The sequence below is a fragment of the Triturus cristatus genome, chromosome 6, assembly GCF_964204655.1.
Source record: "Triturus cristatus chromosome 6, aTriCri1.1, whole genome shotgun sequence".
Taxonomy (NCBI): domain Eukaryota; kingdom Metazoa; phylum Chordata; class Amphibia; order Caudata; family Salamandridae; genus Triturus; species Triturus cristatus.
The window spans coordinates 329,362,466-329,385,087 of NC_140589.1; the positions used below are offsets into that span (position 1 = coordinate 329,362,466).

General features: G+C 54.5%; 2 protein-coding genes, 7 non-coding genes and 3 pseudogenes across 9 annotated transcripts; all 12 read right to left on the reverse strand.

Annotated features, from left to right (window-relative positions):
* Positions 1–26: 26 nt before the first annotated feature.
* LOC146816881 (U2 spliceosomal RNA) lies at positions 27–211 on the reverse strand. The gene has a single exon (XR_014964938.1). It is a non-coding gene; the product is annotated as a U2 spliceosomal RNA (small nuclear RNA).
* A 385-nt stretch (positions 212–596) lies between these two features.
* Positions 597–3,476, reverse strand: LOC146816882 (uncharacterized). Its single transcript, XM_085609581.1, has 3 exons — positions 2,803–3,476; positions 898–1,998; positions 597–720 (listed from the first exon to the last, which is right to left on the reverse strand). The coding sequence occupies exons 1-3, from the start codon at positions 3,474–3,476 to the stop codon at positions 597–599; spliced, it is 1,899 nt and encodes a 632-aa protein (XP_085465707.1).
* A 3,090-nt stretch (positions 3,477–6,566) lies between these two features.
* LOC146816883 (U2 spliceosomal RNA) lies at positions 6,567–6,722 on the reverse strand (annotated as a pseudogene).
* A 986-nt stretch (positions 6,723–7,708) lies between these two features.
* LOC146816884 (U2 spliceosomal RNA) lies at positions 7,709–7,884 on the reverse strand (annotated as a pseudogene).
* Positions 7,885–8,269: 385 nt separating this feature from the next.
* Positions 8,270–11,149, reverse strand: LOC146816885 (uncharacterized). The gene is made up of 3 exons (XM_085609582.1): positions 10,476–11,149; positions 8,571–9,671; positions 8,270–8,393 (listed from the first exon to the last, which is right to left on the reverse strand). The coding sequence occupies exons 1-3, from the start codon at positions 11,147–11,149 to the stop codon at positions 8,270–8,272; spliced, it is 1,899 nt and encodes a 632-aa protein (XP_085465708.1).
* Positions 11,150–14,240: 3,091 nt separating this feature from the next.
* Positions 14,241–14,396, reverse strand: LOC146816886 (U2 spliceosomal RNA; annotated as a pseudogene).
* Positions 14,397–15,394: 998 nt separating this feature from the next.
* LOC146816887 (U2 spliceosomal RNA) lies at positions 15,395–15,585 on the reverse strand. The gene has a single exon (XR_014964565.1). It is a non-coding gene; the product is annotated as a U2 spliceosomal RNA (small nuclear RNA).
* Positions 15,586–16,672: 1,087 nt separating this feature from the next.
* LOC146816888 (U2 spliceosomal RNA) lies at positions 16,673–16,863 on the reverse strand. Its single transcript, XR_014964567.1, has one exon. It is a non-coding gene; the product is annotated as a U2 spliceosomal RNA (small nuclear RNA).
* A 990-nt stretch (positions 16,864–17,853) lies between these two features.
* On the reverse strand, positions 17,854–18,044 carry LOC146816889 (U2 spliceosomal RNA). Its single transcript, XR_014964568.1, has one exon. It is a non-coding gene; the product is annotated as a U2 spliceosomal RNA (small nuclear RNA).
* Positions 18,045–19,052: 1,008 nt separating this feature from the next.
* On the reverse strand, positions 19,053–19,243 carry LOC146816890 (U2 spliceosomal RNA). The gene has a single exon (XR_014964569.1). It is a non-coding gene; the product is annotated as a U2 spliceosomal RNA (small nuclear RNA).
* A 990-nt stretch (positions 19,244–20,233) lies between these two features.
* On the reverse strand, positions 20,234–20,424 carry LOC146816891 (U2 spliceosomal RNA). The gene has a single exon (XR_014964570.1). It is a non-coding gene; the product is annotated as a U2 spliceosomal RNA (small nuclear RNA).
* A 1,004-nt stretch (positions 20,425–21,428) lies between these two features.
* On the reverse strand, positions 21,429–21,619 carry LOC146816892 (U2 spliceosomal RNA). Its single transcript, XR_014964571.1, has one exon. It is a non-coding gene; the product is annotated as a U2 spliceosomal RNA (small nuclear RNA).
* Between the last annotated feature and the right edge of the window lie 1,003 nt (positions 21,620–22,622).

The following is a 22,622-nucleotide window of genomic DNA, read 5'->3' on the forward strand; positions in this document are numbered from 1 at the left end:
TTCAACAGCATTGTTTTCCCCGGGTGGGGAAGTGCACCATTCCTGGAGGTACTGCAATACCAGGTTGATGCGTGGAGTGGACAGAGCAAGCTCCTATTCCATCTCCCTGTTCCAAAAATCAATTTAATATATGGTCCCCAGATAGAGGACGTATCAGATATTAAACTGATAAGAACAGATTTTTTTTTTTTTTTTTTCTGTGTCAGGGCGTCATTTCTGGTTCAGATACATCAATCGTCACCTTCCACAACACCCTTTTTGCTCGTCAGTCGTTGGTAACAAACTTGGCAACAAGTGCGCAAGCTATCCCGTTGACCTTTAACCTGTGAAGGGAAAAGGTCACGTTAGTCAAATACATACAGTAAATTTTTACATTTACTTTACCTGTCTTCATCTTCCCACTCCTCTCTCCCGTTGCCAAACTGGTTCCTGGATTGAAGGGAAGAAAAGAAGAAAAACAGTTTAGTGGCCCCTCTAGGCCCCCCTCCCCATTTAAGGGTTTGGGGACCCCTTTGGGTCCGCTGTCGTCGCCGTCGTTGCCTGAGCCTTCCAGGGCCCCCCCCCGTGTAAGGGTACAAGGGGACCCCTTTGGGTCCTCAGGTTTCGTCGTCACTGTCTCCATCTGATCTGTCTAGTGCTGCGTAGTCACGCAGGAGGCTGTGGATCATTTTACGGCATGCCAGGGTCGATGTCTCCTTTTTCCCCACTACCAGGCGGTTTCTGGAAAACAAGAGAACATCTTTAAAACAACACAGGAGCCTCCAGCAACTCTGGAGGTTTTCTAGTGCATGTGTCCCTGGGAACAGTCCATACATCACAGAGTCAGCAGTGATGCAGGTCGTAGGTATCCAGGCCCTAAGCTCCGTGCCTAGGGCCTTCAGCAGGTCCTGCGCGTACGTGCACTCCCAGAAGAGATGGTATGTTGTCTCGTCTACGGTGCACCCTCTCGGGCAGGACTTGTATCGGTTGAGGCCTCTTGCGTGCATGAAGGCTCTCACGGGGAGACCTCCTTGGATGGCCATCCATGCGATGTCCTTGTGCTGGTTTGTCAGGCGCTTGGATGCAACGTTTCTCCACACGTGATCCGCTGTGGCTGAAGGGAGGGAGCCGATCGGCTCACTGATCTCTCTTGCTCGTATCAGGCGTTGGAGAAGTTTTGGAGTCCACATGACGGGGCGAACTGCCTCACAGCCATACTCTCGCACAAACTTCTCCGCTTCCTTGTAGAACCACGGGGTCTCCCAGTTGTACGGGACGGAGCTCACCCACTCTGCCCATCCCAGGCGCCTCCATGTTGGCAGTAGGAAGAAACGGGCCATCAGGAAGCCGGCGTGACTTTCATCTTTGGACCTCAGGGTGTTCCTCACGCAGTGGCATACGAAGGTCCCCCTCAGGATGGTGGCGATGTCTGGCACTCCTTTGCCTCCCTTGTCGTGGGTCTTGGACATCACCGCCCTCTTCACTCTGTCCATCTTCGAGTTCCAGATGAAGTAGAAGATCATTCTCGTGATGGCCTTAGCTGTTCTGGTCTGCACTGGCCATACCTGGGCGACATACTGGAGCACTGGCAGGGTCTCGTTCCGCAGGACCAAAGACTTCCCTTCGATCGTCAGCTTCCGGAGGCTCCAGAGTCCCAGCTTCTGCCTCGTCTTTGCTAGTCTTTCCTCCCAGGTCTTCTCCGCTGCACCGTCTCCGCCGAACCAGACTCCAAGGATCTTCATGAAGTCCTGCTTAATGGGGAATGGCAGTGGGTCTCGGGTCGGGGTCCAGTGACCGAAGAGCAGGGTTTCTGACTTGGCGCTGTTGATCTTAGCTCCAGACGCCTTCCCAAACTCGATACAAGTCCTCTCTAGCTCCTTCACAGACGGTCCGTCTGCGCAGAATACGGAGACGTCGTCCATGTAGAGGGAGCACTTCACTTCTCCTTGTCCTCCGCTCCCTGGTACCTTCACTCCTCTGATGTTGCTGTTTTGCCGGATGCGTTCGGCGAGGAGTTCGATCACGCAGATGAACAGGAGGGGGGAAAGCGGGCAGCCCTGCCTTACCCCTGACAGGACGGGGAACGGATCGGTTCTCCAGCCATTTACCAATGCCGTGCTGGAGATGTCTCTATACATTGTTTTCACCACGTCACAGAAGAAGTCGCCCAGTCCCAGAGCTCTGAGTGTCCGGTCCATGAACTCATGGGAGACGCGGTCGAACGCCTTTTCCTGGTCCAGGCTGACCAAGGCCGTCGGGACCTTGCGGCCCTTGACGTACTCGATCGTGTCCCGGACCAGGGCCAGGCTGTCCGCAATCTGCCGTCCCGGTATCCCACAGGACTGGTCAGGGTGGACTATCTTCTCTATTACCTTCTTTAGGCGGTTGGCCATCACCTTTGCGAGAATCTTGTAGTCCACATTGAGGAGGGAGATGGGCCTCCAGTTCTTGAGGTCTTCTCTCTCTCCCTTCTGCTTGTACAGGAGTGTTATCATACCTTCACGCAGGGATTGTGGCATACTACCCTTGCCCGCCACTTCCTCGTAGAGGTCTAGCAAGTCCGGTCCGACCAGATCCCACAGTTCGACATAAAGTTCCACTGGGAGACCGTCGTTTCCGGGCGTCTTGCCTCTCTTGGAGGTCGTCGCGGCCAAGTGCAGCTCTTCCAGGGTGAAGGGCGCGTTCAAGCCCTCTCTCTCCTCCGGACCCAGTGTCTTCGAGATCCCCCCTAGGAAACTGTCCGCCTGGTCTCTCTCTGACGACTTTGGTGAGTAGAGTTCGCCGTAAAAGTCTGTAACGACTTTCATGACTTCCTCCTTCTCCCCTTGGAGGTTGCCCTCCGAGTCCCGAAGCTCAACCAGCGGTGTGTGGGTCGAGTGAAGTTTCTTGAAGAAGAATGAGTTGCATTTCTCGTCCTTCTCTAGGTTCTCGGTTCTGGTCCGGAAGATGATTTTCTTAGATTCCACCCTAAAGTGCTCTGCGAGCTCTTTTCGGGTGTCCTCCAAGTCGTCACCCACGTCCCATCCCCCAAGCTCGAGTTCGTACAGTTGCTGCAGTTTGCTCTGCAGTTTCCTGAACGTCCTCTTTGTTTCCCGTGCAGCAGCTCTGCTTGCATCCTGGAAGAAGCTTCGGAACCTGGCCTTCACCCATTCCCACCACTCGCTGGCGGAGTGAAAGAGGTCCTTCATGTCCCTCCACTCTATGTACGCGGTTCTGAGGTTCGCCACTAACTCCTCGTTTTCCAGCAAGGAGCAGTTCAGTTTCCACGATCCTGGTCCGGCGGGGAACTTCCCTGTAAGTTCCCCCTCGAAACTGACTGCTCTGTGGTCAGAGAAGTGGACGGCGACCATGGAGCTTCGCCCAGGCTTTACTGTTGGGGAGGTGAATAGGAAGTCGATCCGTGAACGCACGGATCCGTCCGGCCTACTCCAGGAATAATTCCTGGCGTTCGGCCCCATGCACCCGATGGCGTCATGGAGGGACGCCTCGCCTATCATTTCCACCAACAGCCTGGACGTCACGTCCATCCCTGCAGAGCCAGACCCACTGCGTCCATCCAGCTCTACTATGCAGTTGAAATCACCACCCATCAGAATGGTTCTGGAGGTCACGAGTTGCATCCTGAGCACCCTGAACGTCTCGAGTCGCTCATTCTTCTCCGGGGGGGCATAGACGTTGATGAGCCTAACGGGCTCACCAGCCCACGAGCCGTCCACGACCAGCACTCTGCCGTTGACCTGCTCGGTGACCTTGTCCACGGTGAACTGCCTTCCCCTGATTAGAATGGCCACTCCAGACGATTTGCAATCGTTTCCTCCAGACCAGAAAGACGGCCCATGCGTCCACTGCCGTTCGAGCTGGCTGTACGACTGGGCGTACGGAATCCCACATTCCTGCAGAAAGCAGATATCTCGGTTCTGGGTGGCCAGGAAGCGCAACGTGCCGACCCGCCTGACCTGATCCTTCATGCTTCTGACGTTTAGGGTGAACAATGATATCGCCATTGTCTCCGCGCTATCGGTCAGTATCTGGTTTCGAACCTACTGGGGATGAAGGCCCTGGGGTGCTTCACTTGGGTCTTGGACCCCCTGTTGGTTCTGCTCTCCCCTTTCCTCTGGGGCATGCTCGGTGCTCTCAATGGACACTTCTGTTCCTACTTCTGGGGTCCATTGCGCTGTTACCGGTGGTGGTGTCACCATGGAGAGCTGATGGTGGAGTTGTTGGAGAACCGAATGGATTTCCACTAACTCCTTGTCCTCCTCCTCATCTTCCATTTCTGCGTTGTTCCCGGTACTCTCGGTGTCGCTTACGAGGATGACGGCGTCGGCGTTGTCTTCCTCTTCCTCGGTGGTGTCCGCTGTGTTCACCTTCTTGCTGACCAGGAAGTCTTCTCTGGCCGGCATCTTCCTTTTGTGGGCGTTGGCTCGCTGGGGGGCTTTCTCTGATGTTGTCCCCTCCTCCAATGTCTCCGGTTTGGGTCCGGGTTGTGGTGTTCCGTGCGAGGCCGCCCTGTGGATTCTGGCGCTTGTGCGTCTCTGCTCCTTCGCCTCTTCCCTGTCCTTTGTGGTTTTTTGGTGCAGCGTCTGGGATCGGACCTGACTCCACGACTCCTGGAGCCTGTCGTCCTCGTCTCCGCTGCTGTCATCGGGTTTCCCCTTCGTTTTCTTCTTTTTCTTTTTCCTCTCTTGCTTCCCTTTTGCCTTTGCAGAGTCATCATCTACCTCCGTCGCCACTTCCTTGACCTCTGGTTCCGGCGCTGGGGTTGGTTCCGCTGGGGCTTCCTCTGGCGGGGCTCCTTGTGGTGCTCCGTCCTCGGGGCCTCCCCTGGGTTGGTGTGTCTCCTGGGGCGGTGTCGTCTCAGCTGGTGGTGTTGGGTCCTCTGCTGCGACTGGTCCCGCCTTGGGGTCTTCTGGGTTCTTCCGGCCTGTTCCTGTGGGTATCGGGTTCACAGGAACGTGGCCTCCCTTGTCTCCCTTCCTGGGTGCTGCTGGTGGTTTGGCAGCCTCGTTTCTGGCTTCTGCCAGGAGGGTGTTTAGTCGTGCGTTGGCTGCCGGGGAGACTTTTGGTCTGGTGTGTCTCCAGGTTGGGTTCCATGCGGCGGCCGCTGCGTAACTCTTTGGCAGGTCCGACTTGGGGCATCGGTAGTAAGAGTGGCCTTCCCCTCCGCAGAGGTTGCAGATCCTGATCCCCTTGCATGTGCCTGCGTCGTGTCCAGACTGCTTGCAGATCCTGCAAAACTTCTTTGGGCAGTCTTTCCCGGCGTGTCCCACTCCCTCGCATTTCCTGCAGGTGAAAGGTTGACCCGTGTAACGGATCTTCCCCTCGTCTGCGCCTAGGTAGAAGGTTGCCGGTGGGTGCTTTAATCCATCCCTCCCTTTAGGGTCTTTGTGGAGGTCGATGGTCGCTCGCCAGGTCGTGTTCCAGACTCCGGCGGTGTCTCTGACCTTTGTGGGGCCCGCCTGGAGGGTGCCGTACCTCATGAGAAGCGACGCGATGTCCTTGTCCGGAATGTGTGGGTTGGTCATCTCGACCGTCACCCTCTTCTCTGAGGTCTCTGGCGCCACTCCTGCCGTCAGGGTGAACCTGTTGTAGGGTGCCTCTTTCTCCTTTGCCTGGAAGAAATCCCAGTACTTCCTGAAGAGGGCCTGGGTGACAAAGCTCAGGAGAAAAATCATGCCTGAGGCTGAAGCCTGGCAGCTTAGTACATCTGCCACTGGGACCCCCGCTGGTTCGAGAACCTTACTGAAGAACGTGGATCTTTCCAGTATGGCCCCTGCCTTATCTTTTAACTCCCACCGCATGACCTGGGCGTGCCTGTGGGTGACGTTGTACCCATTGAAGGGTTCGGGGGCTGTCCCTTGCCTGGTCCCTGCCTCCCCCTTCCCTCCGGTCCCTGGTTGAGCAGCTTTGGGGGGTTCAGGTGCACCTGTTTTTGGCCCTGGGGCTTTGGGTCCGGGGGTTTTTGGCCCTGAGGCCTGAGGCCCTGAGGCCTTTGGGGCACCAGCCTTCCCAGCGCTGGTGCCTGCTTCTGCAGGTGCGTCCTTAGTTGCCCTTGGGCCACTTTCCCCAGGGGGTGGGGGGTTGGGGTTCTGGGCGTCCGGTGAGGGGATGCCGTCTGGGATGTTCACTGGGGCTCCAGTGTCCATTTCTTCCATTTTGGAGGGTTTTGGGTCTACCGGTAATTTTCCTGGGTTACCGCCGGGTTTACCGCTTTACCGTGGGTCCTCCGCCTGGATGCCTGGGGTGTCTCCCAACAGACCACAATGGTCTGTAGTGCAAAGAAACACTGTCCAGTCACTCCCTAGAGCTAAGGCAGGGTTATAGGTGTTGCCACCTAAGCATAAATCCCCTTACCAGAGGTCTGGGTACTGTACAGGCCTGTGAAGGGTGTTAGGAGGTTTTTTAGGCCTCCAGCATTAGTCCACCCAAACGCCAGGAAAGAGAGAGTGAGAGAGCGTAACGTTACCTAAGCTCTAACGCTGACCACAGGTCCTTGGGGTTTCTATTTTGAGTTCCTAGTGAACAAACAGGCACCAGCACTCTGGTGTCCTTCCTCCGGCTTAATTAAAAGCACGTCGGGCCGTCGCGAAAATTTGCATAAATTTGCATAAAGCAAATTTATTCACTTCCAAGTCGAAGTCATAGCACTGTTAAAATCAAATTTTACTTGCGCAAAAATTGCGCGTTCAAACTGATAAGAACAGATACTACACTTGATCTTAGCCAAAAGGCCGAGAAGCGATAACCAGAATGGTGCCAGAATTCGCACCTCCCGGAGCAATCTCCCTGGCTGACCCGGACCGGGGTCTTCCCTCGCACCGTCGCTTGAGGCCCTTTCGCCTCTTTTTCTGACTCCTAGTGGGAGCTCAGCATGTGCCCATAGAAAGGAGGTCCTGGCCTCGGGCCTTCTCCCGGCTCCCAGAGTCCTCCACGGCTCTCGCCTCGTTAGGCGTCACTTAGCATACCCACGTTGTCCTCTTTCTAGCATTTGCATGCCCCGCCCCTTCCTGTCCTCTGCTTCTAGCCGGCTGGCCGGAAAGCCTGGCAGCCGGGGGATGCTGGGAATCAGGCCAGGATGCCCTGGACAGCTCCCCGACAGGAAGTGGCCGGTGCCTCGCCCTCGCCTACCCGGGTCACTGCTCCCCTGTAGCCAAAGGCCTATAGATAAGGCTTGGCCGTTCGTGGCCGTTCGGGGACGGGCGGGGCGGGCAAAGAAGGAAAAGGACTCTGTATTTTCCTTCATTGCTCAGAGAAGCCAAGGGCAGTGTCCACTTCTCTGCCTCCCTCCCTCCCTCCCTCTCTCCCTCCCTCCCTCCCTCCCTCCCTCCCTCTCTTTCCTCATCTCTTTCCGTCTCTACCTCGATCCTACTGACTTGCTGTAAAACTTCCTCAATTCGTTCCCCAGTGAAATGGATCCAAAAACGAAGGAAACTCTGATGCTGGAAAAGCAGTCTCCTTCTGACATTTTTCTCTTCCAAAGTGCAGCGTCTGGATGGAGAAGGAAATAGAAATAAAAAAAAGTTCCAGAAAACGTGAAAAATATATAAATAAATAAATAAAGCGCGTTTGCGGCACATCAATGACATAAATAAATAAATAAAGGAAGACGCGGTGACCAGGGTGGTTTTATTCTCGCGCAAACACAGTAGCGCCACTTTACAGGGTTTGGTAGTGAAGCGCTACTTTCGTTTTCTCATCTATCTTTCAACAGCATTGTTTTCCCCGGGTGGGGAAGTGCACCATTCCTGGAGGTACTGCAATACCAGGTTGATGCGTGGAGTGGACAGAGCAAGCTCCTATTCCATCTCCCTGTTCCAAAAATCAATTTAATATATGGTCCCCAGATAGAGGACGTATCAGATATTAAACTGATTTTTTTTTTTTTTTTTCTCTGTGTCAGGGCGTCATTTCTGGTTCAGATACATCAATCGTCACCTTCCACAACACCCTTTTTGCTCGTCAGTCGTTGGTAACAAACTTGGCAACAAGTGCGCAAGCTATCCCGTTGACCTTTAACCTGTGAAGGGAAAAGGTCACGTTAGTCAAATACATACAGTAAATTTTTACATTTACTTTACCTGTCTTCATCTTCCCTCTCCTCTCTCCCGTTGCCAAACTGGTTCCTGGATTGAGGGGAAAAAAAGAAGAAAAACAGTTTAGTGGCCCCTCTAGGGCCTCCCCCCCATTTAAGGGTTTGGGGACCCCTTTGGGTCCGCTGTCGTCGCCGTCGTTGCCTGAGCCTTCCAGGGCCCCCCCCCGTGTAAGGGTACAAGGGGACCCCTTTGGGTCCTCAGGTTTCGTCGTCACTGTCTCCATCTGATCTGTCTAGTGCTGCGTAGTCGCGCAGGAGGCTGTGGATCATTTTACGGCATGCCAGGGTCGATGTCTCCTTCTTCCCCACTACCAGGCGGTTTCTGGAAAACAAGAGAACATCTTTAAAACAACACAGGAGCCTCCAGCAACTCTGGAGGTTTTCCAGTGTATGTGTCCCTGGGAACAGTCCATACATCACAGAGTCAGCAGTGATGCAGGTCGTAGGTATCCAGGCCCTAAGCTCCGTGCCTAGGGCCTTCAGCAGGTCCTGCGCGTACGTGCACTCCCAGAAGAGGTGGTATGTTGTCTCGTCTACGGTGCACCCTCTCGGGCAGGACTTGTATCGGTTGAGGCCTCTTGCGTGCATGAAGGCTCTCACGGGGAGACCTCCTTGGATGGCCATCCATGCGATGTCCTTGTGCTGGTTTGTCAGGCGCTTGGATGCAACGTTTCTCCACACGTGATCCGCTGTGGCTGAAGGGAGGGAGCCGATCGGCTCACTGATCTCTCTTGCTCGTATCAGGCGTTGGAGAAGTTTTGGAGTCCACATGACGGGGCGAACTGCCTCACAGCCATACTCTCGCACAAACTTCTCCGCTTCCTTGTAGAACCACGGGGTCTCCCAGTTGTACGGGACGGAGCTCACCCACTCTGCCCATCCCAGGCGCCTCCATGTTGGCAGTAGGAAGAAACGGGCCATCAGGAAGCCGGCGTGACTTTCATCTTTGGACCTCAGGGTGTTCCTCACGCAGTGGCATACGAAGGTCCCCCTCAGGATGGTGGCGATGTCTGGCACTCCTTTGCCTCCCTTGTCGTGGGTCTTGAACATCACCGCCCTCTTCACTCTGTCCATCTTCGAGTTCCAGATGAAGTAGAAGATCATTCTCGTGATGGCCTTAGCTGTTCTGGTCTGCACTGGCCATACCTGGGCGACATACTGGAGCACTGGCAGGGTCTCGTTCCGCAGGACCAAAGACTTCCCTTCGATCGTCAGCTTCCGGAGGCTCCAGAGTCCCAGCTTCTGCCTCGTCTTTGCTAGTCTTTCCTCCCAGGTCTTCTCCGCTGCACCGTCTCCGCCGAACCAGACTCCAAGGATCTTCATGAAGTCCTGCTTAATGGGGAATGGCAGTGGGTCTCGGGTCGGGGTCCAGTGACCGAAGAGCAGGGTTTCTGACTTGGCGCTGTTGATCTTAGCTCCAGACGCCTTCCCAAACTCGATACAAGTCCTCTCTAGCTCCTTCACAGACGGTCCGTCTGCGCAGAATACGGAGACGTCGTCCATGTAGAGGGAGCACTTCACTTCTCCTTGTCCTCCGCTCCCTGGTACCTTCACTCCTCTGATGTTGCTGTTTTGCCGGATGCGTTCGGCGAGGAGTTCGATCACGCAGATGAACAGGAGGGGGGAAAGCGGGCAGCCCTGCCTTACCCCTGACAGGACGGGGAACGGATCGGTTCTCCAGCCATTTACCAATGCCGTGCTGGAGATGTCTCTATACATTGTTTTCACCACGTCACAGAAGAAGTCGCCCAGTCCCAGAGCTCTGAGTGTCCGGTCCATGAACTCATGGGAGACGCGGTCGAACGCCTTTTCCTGGTCCAGGCTGACCAAGGCCGTCGGGACCTTGCGGCCCTTGACGTACTCGATCGTGTCCCGGACCAGGGCCAGGCTGTCCGCAATCTGCCGTCCCGGTATCCCACAGGACTGGTCAGGGTGGACTATCTTCTCTATTACCTTCTTTAGGCGGTTGGCCATCACCTTTGCGAGAATCTTGTAGTCCACATTGAGGAGGGAGATGGGCCTCCAGTTCTTGAGGTCTTCTCTCTCTCCCTTCTGCTTGTACAGGAGTGTTATCATACCTTCACGCAGGGATTGTGGCATACTACCCTTGCCCGCCACTTCCTCGTAGAGGTCTAGCAAGTCCGGTCCGACCAGATCCCACAGTTCGACATAAAGTTCCACTGGGAGACCGTCGTTTCCGGGCGTCTTGCCTCTCTTGGAGGTCGTCGCGGCCAAGTGCAGCTCTTCCAGGGTGAAGGGCGCGTTCAAGCCCTCTCTCTCCTCCGGACCCAGTGTCTTCGAGATCCCCCCTAGGAAACTGTCCGCCTGGTCTCTCTCTGACGACTTTGGTGAGTAGAGTTCGCCGTAAAAGTCTGTAACGACTTTCATGACTTCCTCCTTCTCCCCTTGGAGGTTGCCCTCCGAGTCCCGAAGCTCAACCAGCGGTGTGTGGGTCGAGTGAAGTTTCTTGAAGAAGAATGAGTTGCATTTCTCGTCCTTCTCTAGGTTCTCGGTTCTGGTCCGGAAGATGATTTTCTTAGATTCCACCCTAAAGTGCTCTGCGAGCTCTTTTCGGGTGTCCTCCAAGTCGTCACCCACGTCCCATCCCCCAAGCTCGAGTTCGTACAGTTGCTGCAGTTTGCTCTGCAGTTTCCTGAACGTCCTCTTTGTTTCCCGTGCAGCAGCTCTGCTTGCATCCTGGAAGAAGCTTCGGAACCTGGCCTTCACCCATTCCCACCACTCGCTGGCGGAGTGAAAGAGGTCCTTCATGTCCCTCCACTCTATGTACGCGGTTCTGAGGTTCGCCACTAACTCCTCGTTTTCCAGCAAGGAGCAGTTCAGTTTCCACGATCCTGGTCCGGCGGGGAACTTCCCTGTAAGTTCCCCCTCGAAACTGACTGCTCTGTGGTCAGAGAAGTGGACGGCGACCATGGAGCTTCGCCCAGGCTTTACTGTTGGGGAGGTGAATAGGAAGTCGATCCGTGAACGCACGGATCCGTCCGGCCTACTCCAGGAATAATTCCTGGCGTTCGGCCCCATGCACCCGATGGCGTCATGGAGGGACGCCTCGCCTATCATTTCCACCAACAGCCTGGACGTCACGTCCATCCCTGCAGAGCCAGACCCACTGCGTCCATCCAGCTCTACTATGCAGTTGAAATCACCACCCATCAGAATGGTTCTGGAGGTCACGAGTTGCATCCTGAGCACCCTGAACGTCTCGAGTCGCTCATTCTTCTCCGGGGGGGCATAGACGTTGATGAGCCTAACGGGCTCACCAGCCCACGAGCCGTCCACGACCAGCACTCTGCCGTTGACCTGCTCGGTGACCTTGTCCACGGTGAACTGCCTTCCCCTGATTAGAATGGCCACTCCAGACGATTTGCAATCGTTTCCTCCAGACCAGAAAGACGGCCCATGCGTCCACTGCCGTTCGAGCTGGCTGTACGACTGGGCGTACGGAATCCCACATTCCTGCAGAAAGCAGATATCTCGGTTCTGGGTGGCCAGGAAGCGCAACGTGCCGACCCGCCTGACCTGATCCTTCATGCTTCTGACGTTTAGGGTGAACAATGATATCGCCATTGTCTCCGCGCTATCGGTCAGTATCTGGTTTCGAACCTACTGGGGATGAAGGCCCTGGGGTGCTTCACTTGGGTCTTGGACCCCCTGTTGGTTCTGCTCTCCCCTTTCCTCTGGGGCATGCTCGGTGCTCTCAATGGACACTTCTGTTCCTACTTCTGGGGTCCAGTGCGCTGTTACCGGTGGTGGTGTCACCATGGAGAGCTGATGGTGGAGTTGTTGGAGAACCGAATGGATTTCCACTAACTCCTTGTCCTCCTCCTCATCTTCCATTTCTGCGTTGTTCCCGGTACTCTCGGTGTCGCTTACGAGGATGACGGCGTCGGCGTTGTCTTCCTCTTCCTCGGTGGTGTCCGCTGTGTTCACCTTCTTGCTGACCAGGAAGTCTTCTCTGGCCGGCATCTTCCTTTTGTGGGCGTTGGCTCGCTGGGGGGCTTTCTCTGATGTTGTCCCCTCCTCCAATGTCTCCGGTTTGGGTCCGGGTTGTGGTGTTCCGTGCGAGGCCGCCCTGTGGATTCTGGCGCTTGTGCGTCTCTGCTCCTTCGCCTCTTCCCTGTCCTTTGTGGTTTTTTGGTGCAGCGTCTGGGATCGGACCTGACTCCACGACTCCTGGAGCCTGTCGTCCTCGTCTCCGCTGCTGTCATCGGGTTTCCCCTTCGTTTTCTTCTTTTTCTTTTTCCTCTCTTGCTTCCCTTTTGCCTTTGCAGAGTCATCATCTACCTCCGTCGCCACTTCCTTGACCTCTGGTTCCGGCGCTGGGGTTGGTTCCGCTGGGGCTTCCTCTGGCGGGGCTCCTTGTGGTGCTCCGTCCTCGGGGCCTCCCCTGGGTTGGTGTGTCTCCTGGGGCGGTGTCGTCTCAGCTGGTGGTGTTGGGTCCTCTGCTGCGACTGGTCCCGCCTTGGGGTCTTCTGGGTTCTTCGGGCCTGTTCCTGTGGGTATCGGGTTCACAGGAACGTGGCCTCCCTTGTCTCCCTTCCTGGGTGCTGCTGGTGGTTTGGCAGCCTCGTTTCTGGCTTCTGCCAGGAGGGTGTTTAGTCGTGCGTTGGCTGCCGGGGAGACTTTTGGTCTGGTGTGTCTCCAGGTTGGGTTCCATGCGGCGGCCGCTGCGTAACTCTTTGGCAGGTCCGACTTGGGGCATCGGTAGTAAGAGTGGCCTTCCCCTCCGCAGAGGTTGCAGATCCTGATCCCCTTGCATGTGCCTGCGTCGTGTCCAGACTGCTTGCAGATCCTGCAAAACTTCTTTGGGCAGTCTTTCCCGGCGTGTCCCACTCCCTCGCATTTCCTGCAGGTGAAAGGTTGACCCGTGTAACGGATCTTCCCCTCGTCTGCGCCTAGGTAGAAGGTTGCCGGTGGGTGCTTTAATCCATCCCTCCCTTTAGGGTCTTTGTGGAGGTCGATGGTCACTCGCCAGGTCGTGTTCCAGACTCCGGCGGTGTCTCTGACCTTTGTGGGGCCCGCCTGGAGGGTGCCGTACCTCATGAGAAGCGACGCGATGTCCTTGTCCGGAATGTGTGGGTTGGTCATCTCGACCGTCACCCTCTTCTCTGAGGTCTCTGGCGCCACTCCTGCCGTCAGGGTGAACCTGTTGTAGGGTGCCTCTTTCTCCTTTGCCTGGAAGAAATCCCAGTACTTCCTGAAGAGGGCCTGGGTGACAAAGCTCAGGAGAAAAATCATGCCTGAGGCTGAAGCCTGGCAGCTTAGTACATCTGCTACTGGGACCCCCGCTGGTTCGAGAACCTTACTGAAGAACGTGGATCTTTCCAGTATGGCCCCTGCCTTATCTTTTAACTCCCACCGCATGACCTGGGCGTGCCTGTGGGTGACGTTGTACCCATTGAAGGGTTCGGGGGCTGTCCCTTGCCTGGTCCCTGCCTCCCCCTTCCCTCCGGTCCCTGGTTGAGCAGCTTTGGGGGGTTCAGGTGCACCTGTTTTTGGCCCTGGGGCTTTGGGTCCGGGGGTTTTTGGCCCTGAGGCCTGAGGCCCTGAGGCCTTTGGGGCACCAGCCTTCCCAGCGCTGGTGCCTGCTTCTGCAGGTGCGTCCTTAGTTGCCCTTGGGCCACTTTCCCCAGGGGGTGGGGGGTTGGGGTTCTGGGCGTCCGGTGAGGGGATGCCGTCTGGGATGTTCACTGGGGCTCCAGTGTCCATTTCTTCCATTTTGGAGGGTTTTTGGGTCTACTGGTAATTTTCCTGGGTTACCGCCGGGTTTACCGCTTTACCGTGGGTCCTCCGCCTGGATGCCTGGGGTGTCTCCCAACAGACCACAATGGTCTGTAGTGCAAAGAAACACTGTCCAGTCACTCCCTAGAGCTAAGGCAGGGTTATAGGTGTTGCCACCTAAGCATAAATCCCCTTACCAGAGGTCTGGGTACTGTACAGGCCTGTGAAGGGTGTTAGGAGGTTTTTTAGGCCTCCAGCATTAGTCCACCCAAACGCCAGGAAAGAGAGAGTGAGAGAGCGTAACGTTACCTAAGCTCTAACGCTGACCACAGGTCCTTGGGGTTTCTATTTTGAGTTCCTAGTGAACAAACAGGCACCAGCACTCTGGTGTCCTTCCTCCGGCTTAATTAAAAGCACGTCGGGCCGTCGCGAAAATTTGCATAAATTTGCATAAAGCAAATTTATTCACTTCCAAGTCGAAGTCATAGCACTGTTAAAATCAAATTTTACTTGCGCAAAAATTGCGCGTTCAAACTGATAAGAACAGATACTACACTTGATCTTAGCCAAAAGGCCGAGAAGCGATAACCAGAATGGTGCCAGAATTCGCACCTCCCGGAGCAATCTCCCTGGCTGACCCGGACCGGGGTCTTCCCTCGCACCGTCGCTTGAGGCCCTTTCGCCTCTTTTTCTGACTCCTAGTGGGAGCTCAGCATGTGCCCATAGAAAGGAGGTCCTGGCCTCGGGCCTTCTCCCGGCTCCCAGAGTCCTCCACGGCTCTCGCCTCGTTAGGCGTCACTTAGCATACCCACGTTGTCCTCTTTCTAGCATTTGCATGCCCCGCCCCTTCCTGTCCTCTGCTTCTAGCCGGCTGGCCGGAAAGCCTGGCAGCCGGGGGATGCTGGGAATCAGGCCAGGATGCCCTGGACAGCTCCCCGACAGGAAGTGGCCGGCGCCTCGCCCTCGCCTACCCGGGACACTGCTCCCCTGTAGCCAAAGGCCTATAGATAAGGCTTGGCCGTTCGTGGCCGTTCGGGGACGGGCGGGGCGGGCAAAGAAGGAAAAGGACTCTGTATTTTCCTTCATTGCTCAGAGAAGCCAAGGGCAGTGTCCACTTCTCTGCCTCCCTCCCTCCCTCCCTCCCTCCCTCCCTCCCTCTCTCTCTCCCTCCCTCCCTCCCTCCCTCTCTTTCCTCATCTCTTTCCGTCTCTACCTCGATCCTACTGACTTGCTGTAAAAGTTCCTCAATTCGTTCCCCAGTGAAATGGATCCAAAAACGAAGGAAACTCCGATGCTGGAAAAGCAGTCTCCTTCTGACATTTTTCTCTTCCAAAGTGCAGCGTCTGGATGGAGAAGGAAATAGAAATAAAAAAAAGTTCCAGAAAACGTGAAAAATATATAAATAAATAAATAAAGCGCGTTTGCGGCACATCAATGACATAAATACATAAATAAAGCAAGACGCGGTGACCAGGGTGGTTTTATTCGCGCGCAAACACAGTAGCGCCACTTTACAGGGTTTCGTAGTGAAGCGCTACTTTCGTTTTCTCATCTATCTTTCAACAGCATTGTTTTCCCCGGGTGGGGAAGTGCACCATTCCTGGAGGTACTGCAATACCAGGTTGATGCGTGGAGTGGACAGAGCAAGCTCCTATTCCATCTCCCTGTTCCAAAAATCAATTTAATATATGGTCCCCAGATAGAGGACGTATCAGATATTAAACTGATAAGAACAGATACTACACTTGATCTTAGCCAAAAGGCCGAGAAGCGATAACCAGAATGGTGCCAGAATTCGCACCTCCCGGAGCAATCTCCCTGGCTGACCCGGACCGGGGTCTTCCCTCGCACCGTCGCTTGAGGCCCTTTCGCCTCTTTTTCTGACTCCTAGTGGGAGCTCAGCATGTGCCCATAGAAAGGAGGTCCTGGCCTCGGGCCTTCTCCCGGCTCCCAGAGTCCTCCACGGCTCTCGCCTCGTTAGGCGTCACTTAGCATACCCACGTTGTCCTCTTTCTAGCATTTGCATGCCCCGCCCCTTCCTGTCCTCTGCTTCTAGCCGGCTGGCCGGAAAGCCTGGCAGCCGGGGGATGCTGGGAATCAGGCCAGGATGCCCTGGACAGCTCCCCGACAGGAAGTGGCCGGCGCCTCGCCCTCGCCTACCCGGGACACTGCTCCCCTGTAGCCAAAGGCCTATAGATAAGGCTTGGCCGTTCGTGGCCGTTCGGGGACGGGCGGGGCGGGCAAAGAAGGAAAAGGACTCTGTATTTTCCTTCATTGCTCAGAGAAGCCAAGGGCAGTGTCCACTTCTCTGCCTCCCTCCCTCCCTCCCTCCCTCCCTCCCTCCCTCCCTCTCTCTCTCTCTCTCTCTCTCTCCCTCCCTCCCTCTCTTTCCTCATCTCTTTCCGTCTCTACCTCGATCCTACTGACTTGCTGTAAAACTTCCTCAATTCGTTCCCCAGTGAAATGGATCCAAAAACGAAGGAAACTCCGATGCTGGAAAAGCAGTCTCCTTCTGACATTTTTCTCTTCCAAAGTGCAGCGTCTGGATGGAGAAGGAAATAGAAATAAAAAAAAGTTCCAGAAAACGTGAAAAATATATAAATAAATAAATAAAGCGCGTTTGCGGCACATCAATGACATAAATACATAAATAAAGCAAGACGCGGTGACCAGGGTGGTTTTATTCGCGCGCAAACACAGTAGCGCCACTTTACAGGGTTTCGTAGTGAAGCGCTACTTTCGCGGTGACCAGGGTGGTTTTATTCGCGCGCAAACACAGTAGCGCCACTTTACAGGGTTTCGTAGTGAAGCGCTACTTTCGTTTTCTCATCTATCTTTCAACAGCATTGTTTTCCCCGGGTGGGGAAGTGCACCATTCCTGGAGGTACTGCAATACCAGGTTGATGCGTGGAGTGGACAGAGCAAGCTCCTATTCCATCTCCCTGTTCCAAAAATCAATTTAATATATGGTCCCCAGATAGAGGACGTATCAGATATTAAACTGATAAGAACAGATACTACACTTGATCTTAGCCAAAAGGCCGAGAAGCGATAACCAGAATGGTGCCAGAATTCGCACCTCCCGGAGCAATCTCCCTGGCTGACCCGGACCGGGGTCTTCCCTCGCACCGTCGCTTGAGGCCCTTTCGCCTCTTTTTCTGACTCCTAGTGGGAGCTCAGCATGTGCCCATAGAAAGGAGGTCCTGGCCTCGGGCCTTCTCCCGGCTCCCAGAGTCCTCCACGGCTCTCGCCTCGTTAGGCGTCACTTAGCATACCCACGTTGTCCTCTTTCTAGCATTTGCATGCCCCGCCCCTTCCTGTCCTCTGCTTCTAGCCGGCTGGCCGGAAAGCCTGGCAGCCGGGGGATGCTGGGAATCAGGCCAGGATGCCCTGGACAGCTCCCCGACAGGAAGTGGCCGGCGCCTCGCCCTCGCCTACCCGGGACACTGCTCCCCTGTAGCCAAAGGCCTATAGATAAGGCTTGGCCGTTCGTGGCCGTTCGGGGACGGGCGGGGCGGGCAAAGAAGGAAAAGGACTCTGTATTTTCCTTCATTGCTCAGAGAAGCCAAGGGCAGTGTCCACTTCTCTGCCTCCCTCCCTCCCTCCCTCCCTCCCTCCCTCCCTCTCTCTCTCCCTCCCTCCCTCTCTTTCCTCATCTCTTTCCGTCTCTACCTCGATCCTACTGACTTGCTGTAAAAGTTCCTCAATTCGTTCCCCAGTGAAATGGATCCAAAAACGAAGGAAACTCCGATGCTGGAAAAGCAGTCTCCTTCTGACATTTTTCTCTTCCAAAGTGCAGCGTCTGGATGGAGAAGGAAATAGAAATAAAAAAAAGTTCCAGAAAACGTGAAAAATATATAAATAAATAAATAAAGCGCGTTTGCGGCACATCAATGACATAAATACATAAATAAAGCAAGACGCGGTGACCAGGGTGGTTTTATTCGCGCGCAAACACAGTAGCGCCACTTTACAGGGTTTCGTAGTGAAGCGCTACTTTCGTTTTCTCATCTATCTTTCAACAGCATTGTTTTCCCCGGGTGGGGAAGTGCACCATTCCTGGAGGTACTGCAATACCAGGTTGATGCGTGGAGTGGACAGAGCAAGCTCCTATTCCATCTCCCTGTTCCAAAAATCAATTTAATATATGGTCCCCAGATAGAGGACGTATCAGATATTAAACTGATAAGAACAGATACTACACTTGATCTTAGCCAAAAGGCCGAGAAGCGATAACCAGAATGGTGCCAGAATTCGCACCTCCCGGAGCAATCTCCCTGGCTGACCCGGACCGGGGTCTTCCCTCGCACCGTCGCTTGAGGCCCTTTCGCCTCTTTTTCTGACTCCTAGTGGGAGCTCAGCATGTGCCCATAGAAAGGAGGTCCTGGCCTCGGGCCTTCTCCCGGCTCCCAGAGTCCTCCACGGCTCTCGCCTCGTTAGGCGTCACTTAGCATACCCACGTTGTCCTCTTTCTAGCATTTGCATGCCCCGCCCCTTCCTGTCCTCTGCTTCTAGCCGGCTGGCCGGAAAGCCTGGCAGCCGGGGGATGCTGGGAATCAGGCCAGGATGCCCTGGACAGCTCCCCGACAGGAAGTGGCCGGCGCCTCGCCCTCGCCTACCCGGGACACTGCTCCCCTGTAGCCAAAGGCCTATAGATAAGGCTTGGCCGTTCGTGGCCGTTCGGGGACGGGCGGGGCGGGCAAAGAAGGAAAAGGACTCTGTATTTTCCTTCATTGCTCAGAGAAGCCAAGGGCAGTGTCCACTTCTCTGCCTCCCTCCCTCCCTCCCTCCCTCCCTCCCTCCCTCCCTCTCTCTCTCTCTCTCTCTCTCTCCCTCCCTCCCTCTCTTTCCTCATCTCTTTCCGTCTCTACCTCGATCCTACTGACTTGCTGTAAAACTTCCTCAATTCGTTCCCCAGTGAAATGGATCCAAAAACGAAGGAAACTCCGATGCTGGAAAAGCAGTCTCCTTCTGACATTTTTCTCTTCCAAAGTGCAGCGTCTGGATGGAGAAGGAAATAGAAATAAAAAAAAGTTCCAGAAAACGTGAAAAATATATAAATAAATAAATAAAGCGCGTTTGCGGCACATCAATGACATAAATACATAAATAAAGCAAGACGCGGTGACCAGGGTGGTTTTATTCGCGCGCAAACACAGTAGCGCCACTTTACAGGGTTTCGTAGTGAAGCGCTACTTTCGTTTTCTCATCTATCTTTCAACAGCATTGTTTTCCCCGGGTGGGGAAGTGCACCATTCCTGGAGGTACTGCAATACCAGGTTGATGCGTGGAGTGGACAGAGCAAGCTCCTATTCCATCTCCCTGTTCCAAAAATCAATTTAATATATGGTCCCCAGATAGAGGACGTATCAGATATTAAACTGATAAGAACAGATACTACACTTGATCTTAGCCAAAAGGCCGAGAAGCGATAACCAGAATGGTGCCAGAATTCGCACCTCCCGGAGCAATCTCCCTGGCTGACCCGGACCGGGGTCTTCCCTCGCACCGTCGCTTGAGGCCCTTTCGCCTCTTTTTCTGACTCCTAGTGGGAGCTCAGCATGTGCCCATAGAAAGGAGGTCCTGGCCTCGGGCCTTCTCCCGGCTCCCAGAGTCCTCCACGGCTCTCGCCTCGTTAGGCGTCACTTAGCATACCCACGTTGTCCTCTTTCTAGCATTTGCATGCCCCGCCCCTTCCTGTCCTCTGCTTCTAGCCGGCTGGCCGGAAAGCCTGGCAGCCGGGGGATGCTGGGAATCAGGCCAGGATGCCCTGGACAGCTCCCCGACAGGAAGTGGCCGGCGCCTCGCCCTCGCCTACCCGGGACACTGCTCCCCTGTAGCCAAAGGCCTATAGATAAGGCTTGGCCGTTCGTGGCCGTTCGGGGACGGGCGGGGCGGGCAAAGAAGGAAAAGGACTCTGTATTTTCCTTCATTGCTCAGAGAAGCCAAGGGCAGTGTCCACTTCTCTGCCTCCCTCCCTCCCTCCCTCCCTCCCTCCCTCCCTCTCTCTCTCCCTCCCTCCCTCTCTTTCCTCATCTCTTTCCGTCTCTACCTCGATCCTACTGACTTGCTGTAAAAGTTCCTCAATTCGTTCCCCAGTGAAATGGATCCAAAAACGAAGGAAACTCCGATGCTGGAAAAGCAGTCTCCTTCTGACATTTTTCTCTTCCAAAGTGCAGCGTCTGGATGGAGAAGGAAATAGAAATAAAAAAAAGTTCCAGAAAACGTGAAAAATATATAAATAAATAAATAAAGCGCGTTTGCGGCACATCAATGACATAAATACATAAATAAAGCAAGACGCGGTGACCAGGGTGGTTTTATTCGCGCGCAAACACAGTAGCGCCACTTTACAGGGTTTCGTAGTGAAGCGCTACTTTCGTTTTCTCATCTATCTTTCAACAGCATTGTTTTCCCCGGGTGGGGAAGTGCACCATTCCTGGAGGTACTGCAATACCAGGTTGATGCGTGGAGTGGACAGAGCAAGCTCCTATTCCATCTCCCTGTTCCAAAAATCAATTTAATATATGGTCCCCAGATAGAGGACGTATCAGATATTAAACTGATAAGAACAGATACTACACTTGATCTTAGCCAAAAGGCCGAGAAGCGATAACCAGAATGGTGCCAGAATTCGCACCTCCCGGAGCAATCTCCCTGGCTGACCCGGACCGGGGTCTTCCCTCGCACCGTCGCTTGAGGCCCTTTCGCCTCTTTTTCTGACTCCTAGTGGGAGCTCAGCATGTGCCCATAGAAAGGAGGTCCTGGCCTCGGGCCTTCTCCCGGCTCCCAGAGTCCTCCACGGCTCTCGCCTCGTTAGGCGTCACTTAGCATACCCACGTTGTCCTCTTTCTAGCATTTGCATGCCCCGCCCCTTCCTGTCCTCTGCTTCTAGCCGGCTGGCCGGAAAGCCTGGCAGCCGGGGGATGCTGGGAATCAGGCCAGGATGCCCTGGACAGCTCCCCGACAGGAAGTGGCCGGCGCCTCGCCCTCGCCTACCCGGGACACTGCTCCCCTGTAGCCAAAGGCCTATAGATAAGGCTTGGCCGTTCGTGGCCGTTCGGGGACGGGCGGGGCGGGCAAAGAAGGAAAAGGACTCTGTATTTTCCTTCATTGCTCAGAGAAGCCAAGGGCAGTGTCCACTTCTCTGCCTCCCTCCCTCCCTCCCTCCCTCCCTCCCTCCCTCTCTCTCTCTCTCTCTCTCTCTCCCTCCCTCCCTCTCTTTCCTCATCTCTTTCCGTCTCTACCTCGATCCTACTGACTTGCTGTAAAACTTCCTCAATTCGTTCCCCAGTGAAATGGATCCAAAAACGAAGGAAACTCCGATGCTGGAAAAGCAGTCTCCTTCTGACATTTTTCTCTTCCAAAGTGCAGCGTCTGGATGGAGAAGGAAATAGAAATAAAAAAAAGTTCCAGAAAACGTGAAAAATATATAAATAAATAAATAAAGCGCGTTTGCGGCACATCAATGACATAAATACATAAATAAAGCAAGACGCGGTGACCAGGGTGGTTTTATTCGCGCGCAAACACAGTAGCGCCACTTTACAGGGTTTCGTAGTGAAGCGCTACTTTCGTTTTCTCATCTATCTTTCAACAGCATTGTTTTCCCCGGGTGGGGAAGTGCACCATTCCTGGAGGTACTGCAATACCAGGTTGATGCGTGGAGTGGACAGAGCAAGCTCCTATTCCATCTCCCTGTTCCAAAAATCAATTTAATATATGGTCCCCAGATAGAGGACGTATCAGATATTAAACTGATAAGAACAGATACTACACTTGATCTTAGCCAAAAGGCCGAGAAGCGATAACCAGAATGGTGCCAGAATTCGCACCTCCCGGAGCAATCTCCCTGGCTGACCCGGACCGGGGTCTTCCCTCGCACCGTCGCTTGAGGCCCTTTCGCCTCTTTTTCTGACTCCTAGTGGGAGCTCAGCATGTGCCCATAGAAAGGAGGTCCTGGCCTCGGGCCTTCTCCCGGCTCCCAGAGTCCTCCACGGCTCTCGCCTCGTTAGGCGTCACTTAGCATACCCACGTTGTCCTCTTTCTAGCATTTGCATGCCCCGCCCCTTCCTGTCCTCTGCTTCTAGCCGGCTGGCCGGAAAGCCTGGCAGCCGGGGGATGCTGGGAATCAGGCCAGGATGCCCTGGACAGCTCCCCGACAGGAAGTGGCCGGCGCCTCGCCCTCGCCTACCCGGGACACTGCTCCCCTGTAGCCAAAGGCCTATAGATAAGGCTTGGCCGTTCGTGGCCGTTCGGGGACGGGCGGGGCGGGCAAAGAAGGAAAAGGACTCTGTATTTTCCTTCATTGCTCAGAGAAGCCAAGGGCAGTGTCCACTTCTCTGCCTCCCTCCCTCCCTCCCTCCCTCCCTCCCTCCCTCCCTCTCTCTCTCTCTCTCTCTCTCTCTCTCTCTCTCTCTCTCCCTCCCTCCCTCTCTTTCCTCATCTCTTTCCGTCTCTACCTCGATCCTACTGACTTGCTGTAAAACTTCCTCAATTCGTTCCCCAGTGAAATGGATCCAAAAACGAAGGAAACTCCGATGCTGGAAAAGCAGTCTCCTTCTGACATTTTTCTCTTCCAAAGTGCAGCGTCTGGATGGAGAAGGAAATAGAAATAAAAAAAAGTTCCAGAAAACGTGAAAAATATATAAATAAATAAATAAAGCGCGTTTGCGGCACATCAATGACATAAATACATAAATAAAGCAAGACGCGGTGACCAGGGTGGTTTTATTCGCGCGCAAACACAGTAGCGCCACTTTACAGGGTTTCGTAGTGAAGCGCTACTTTCGTTTTCTCATCTATCTTTCAA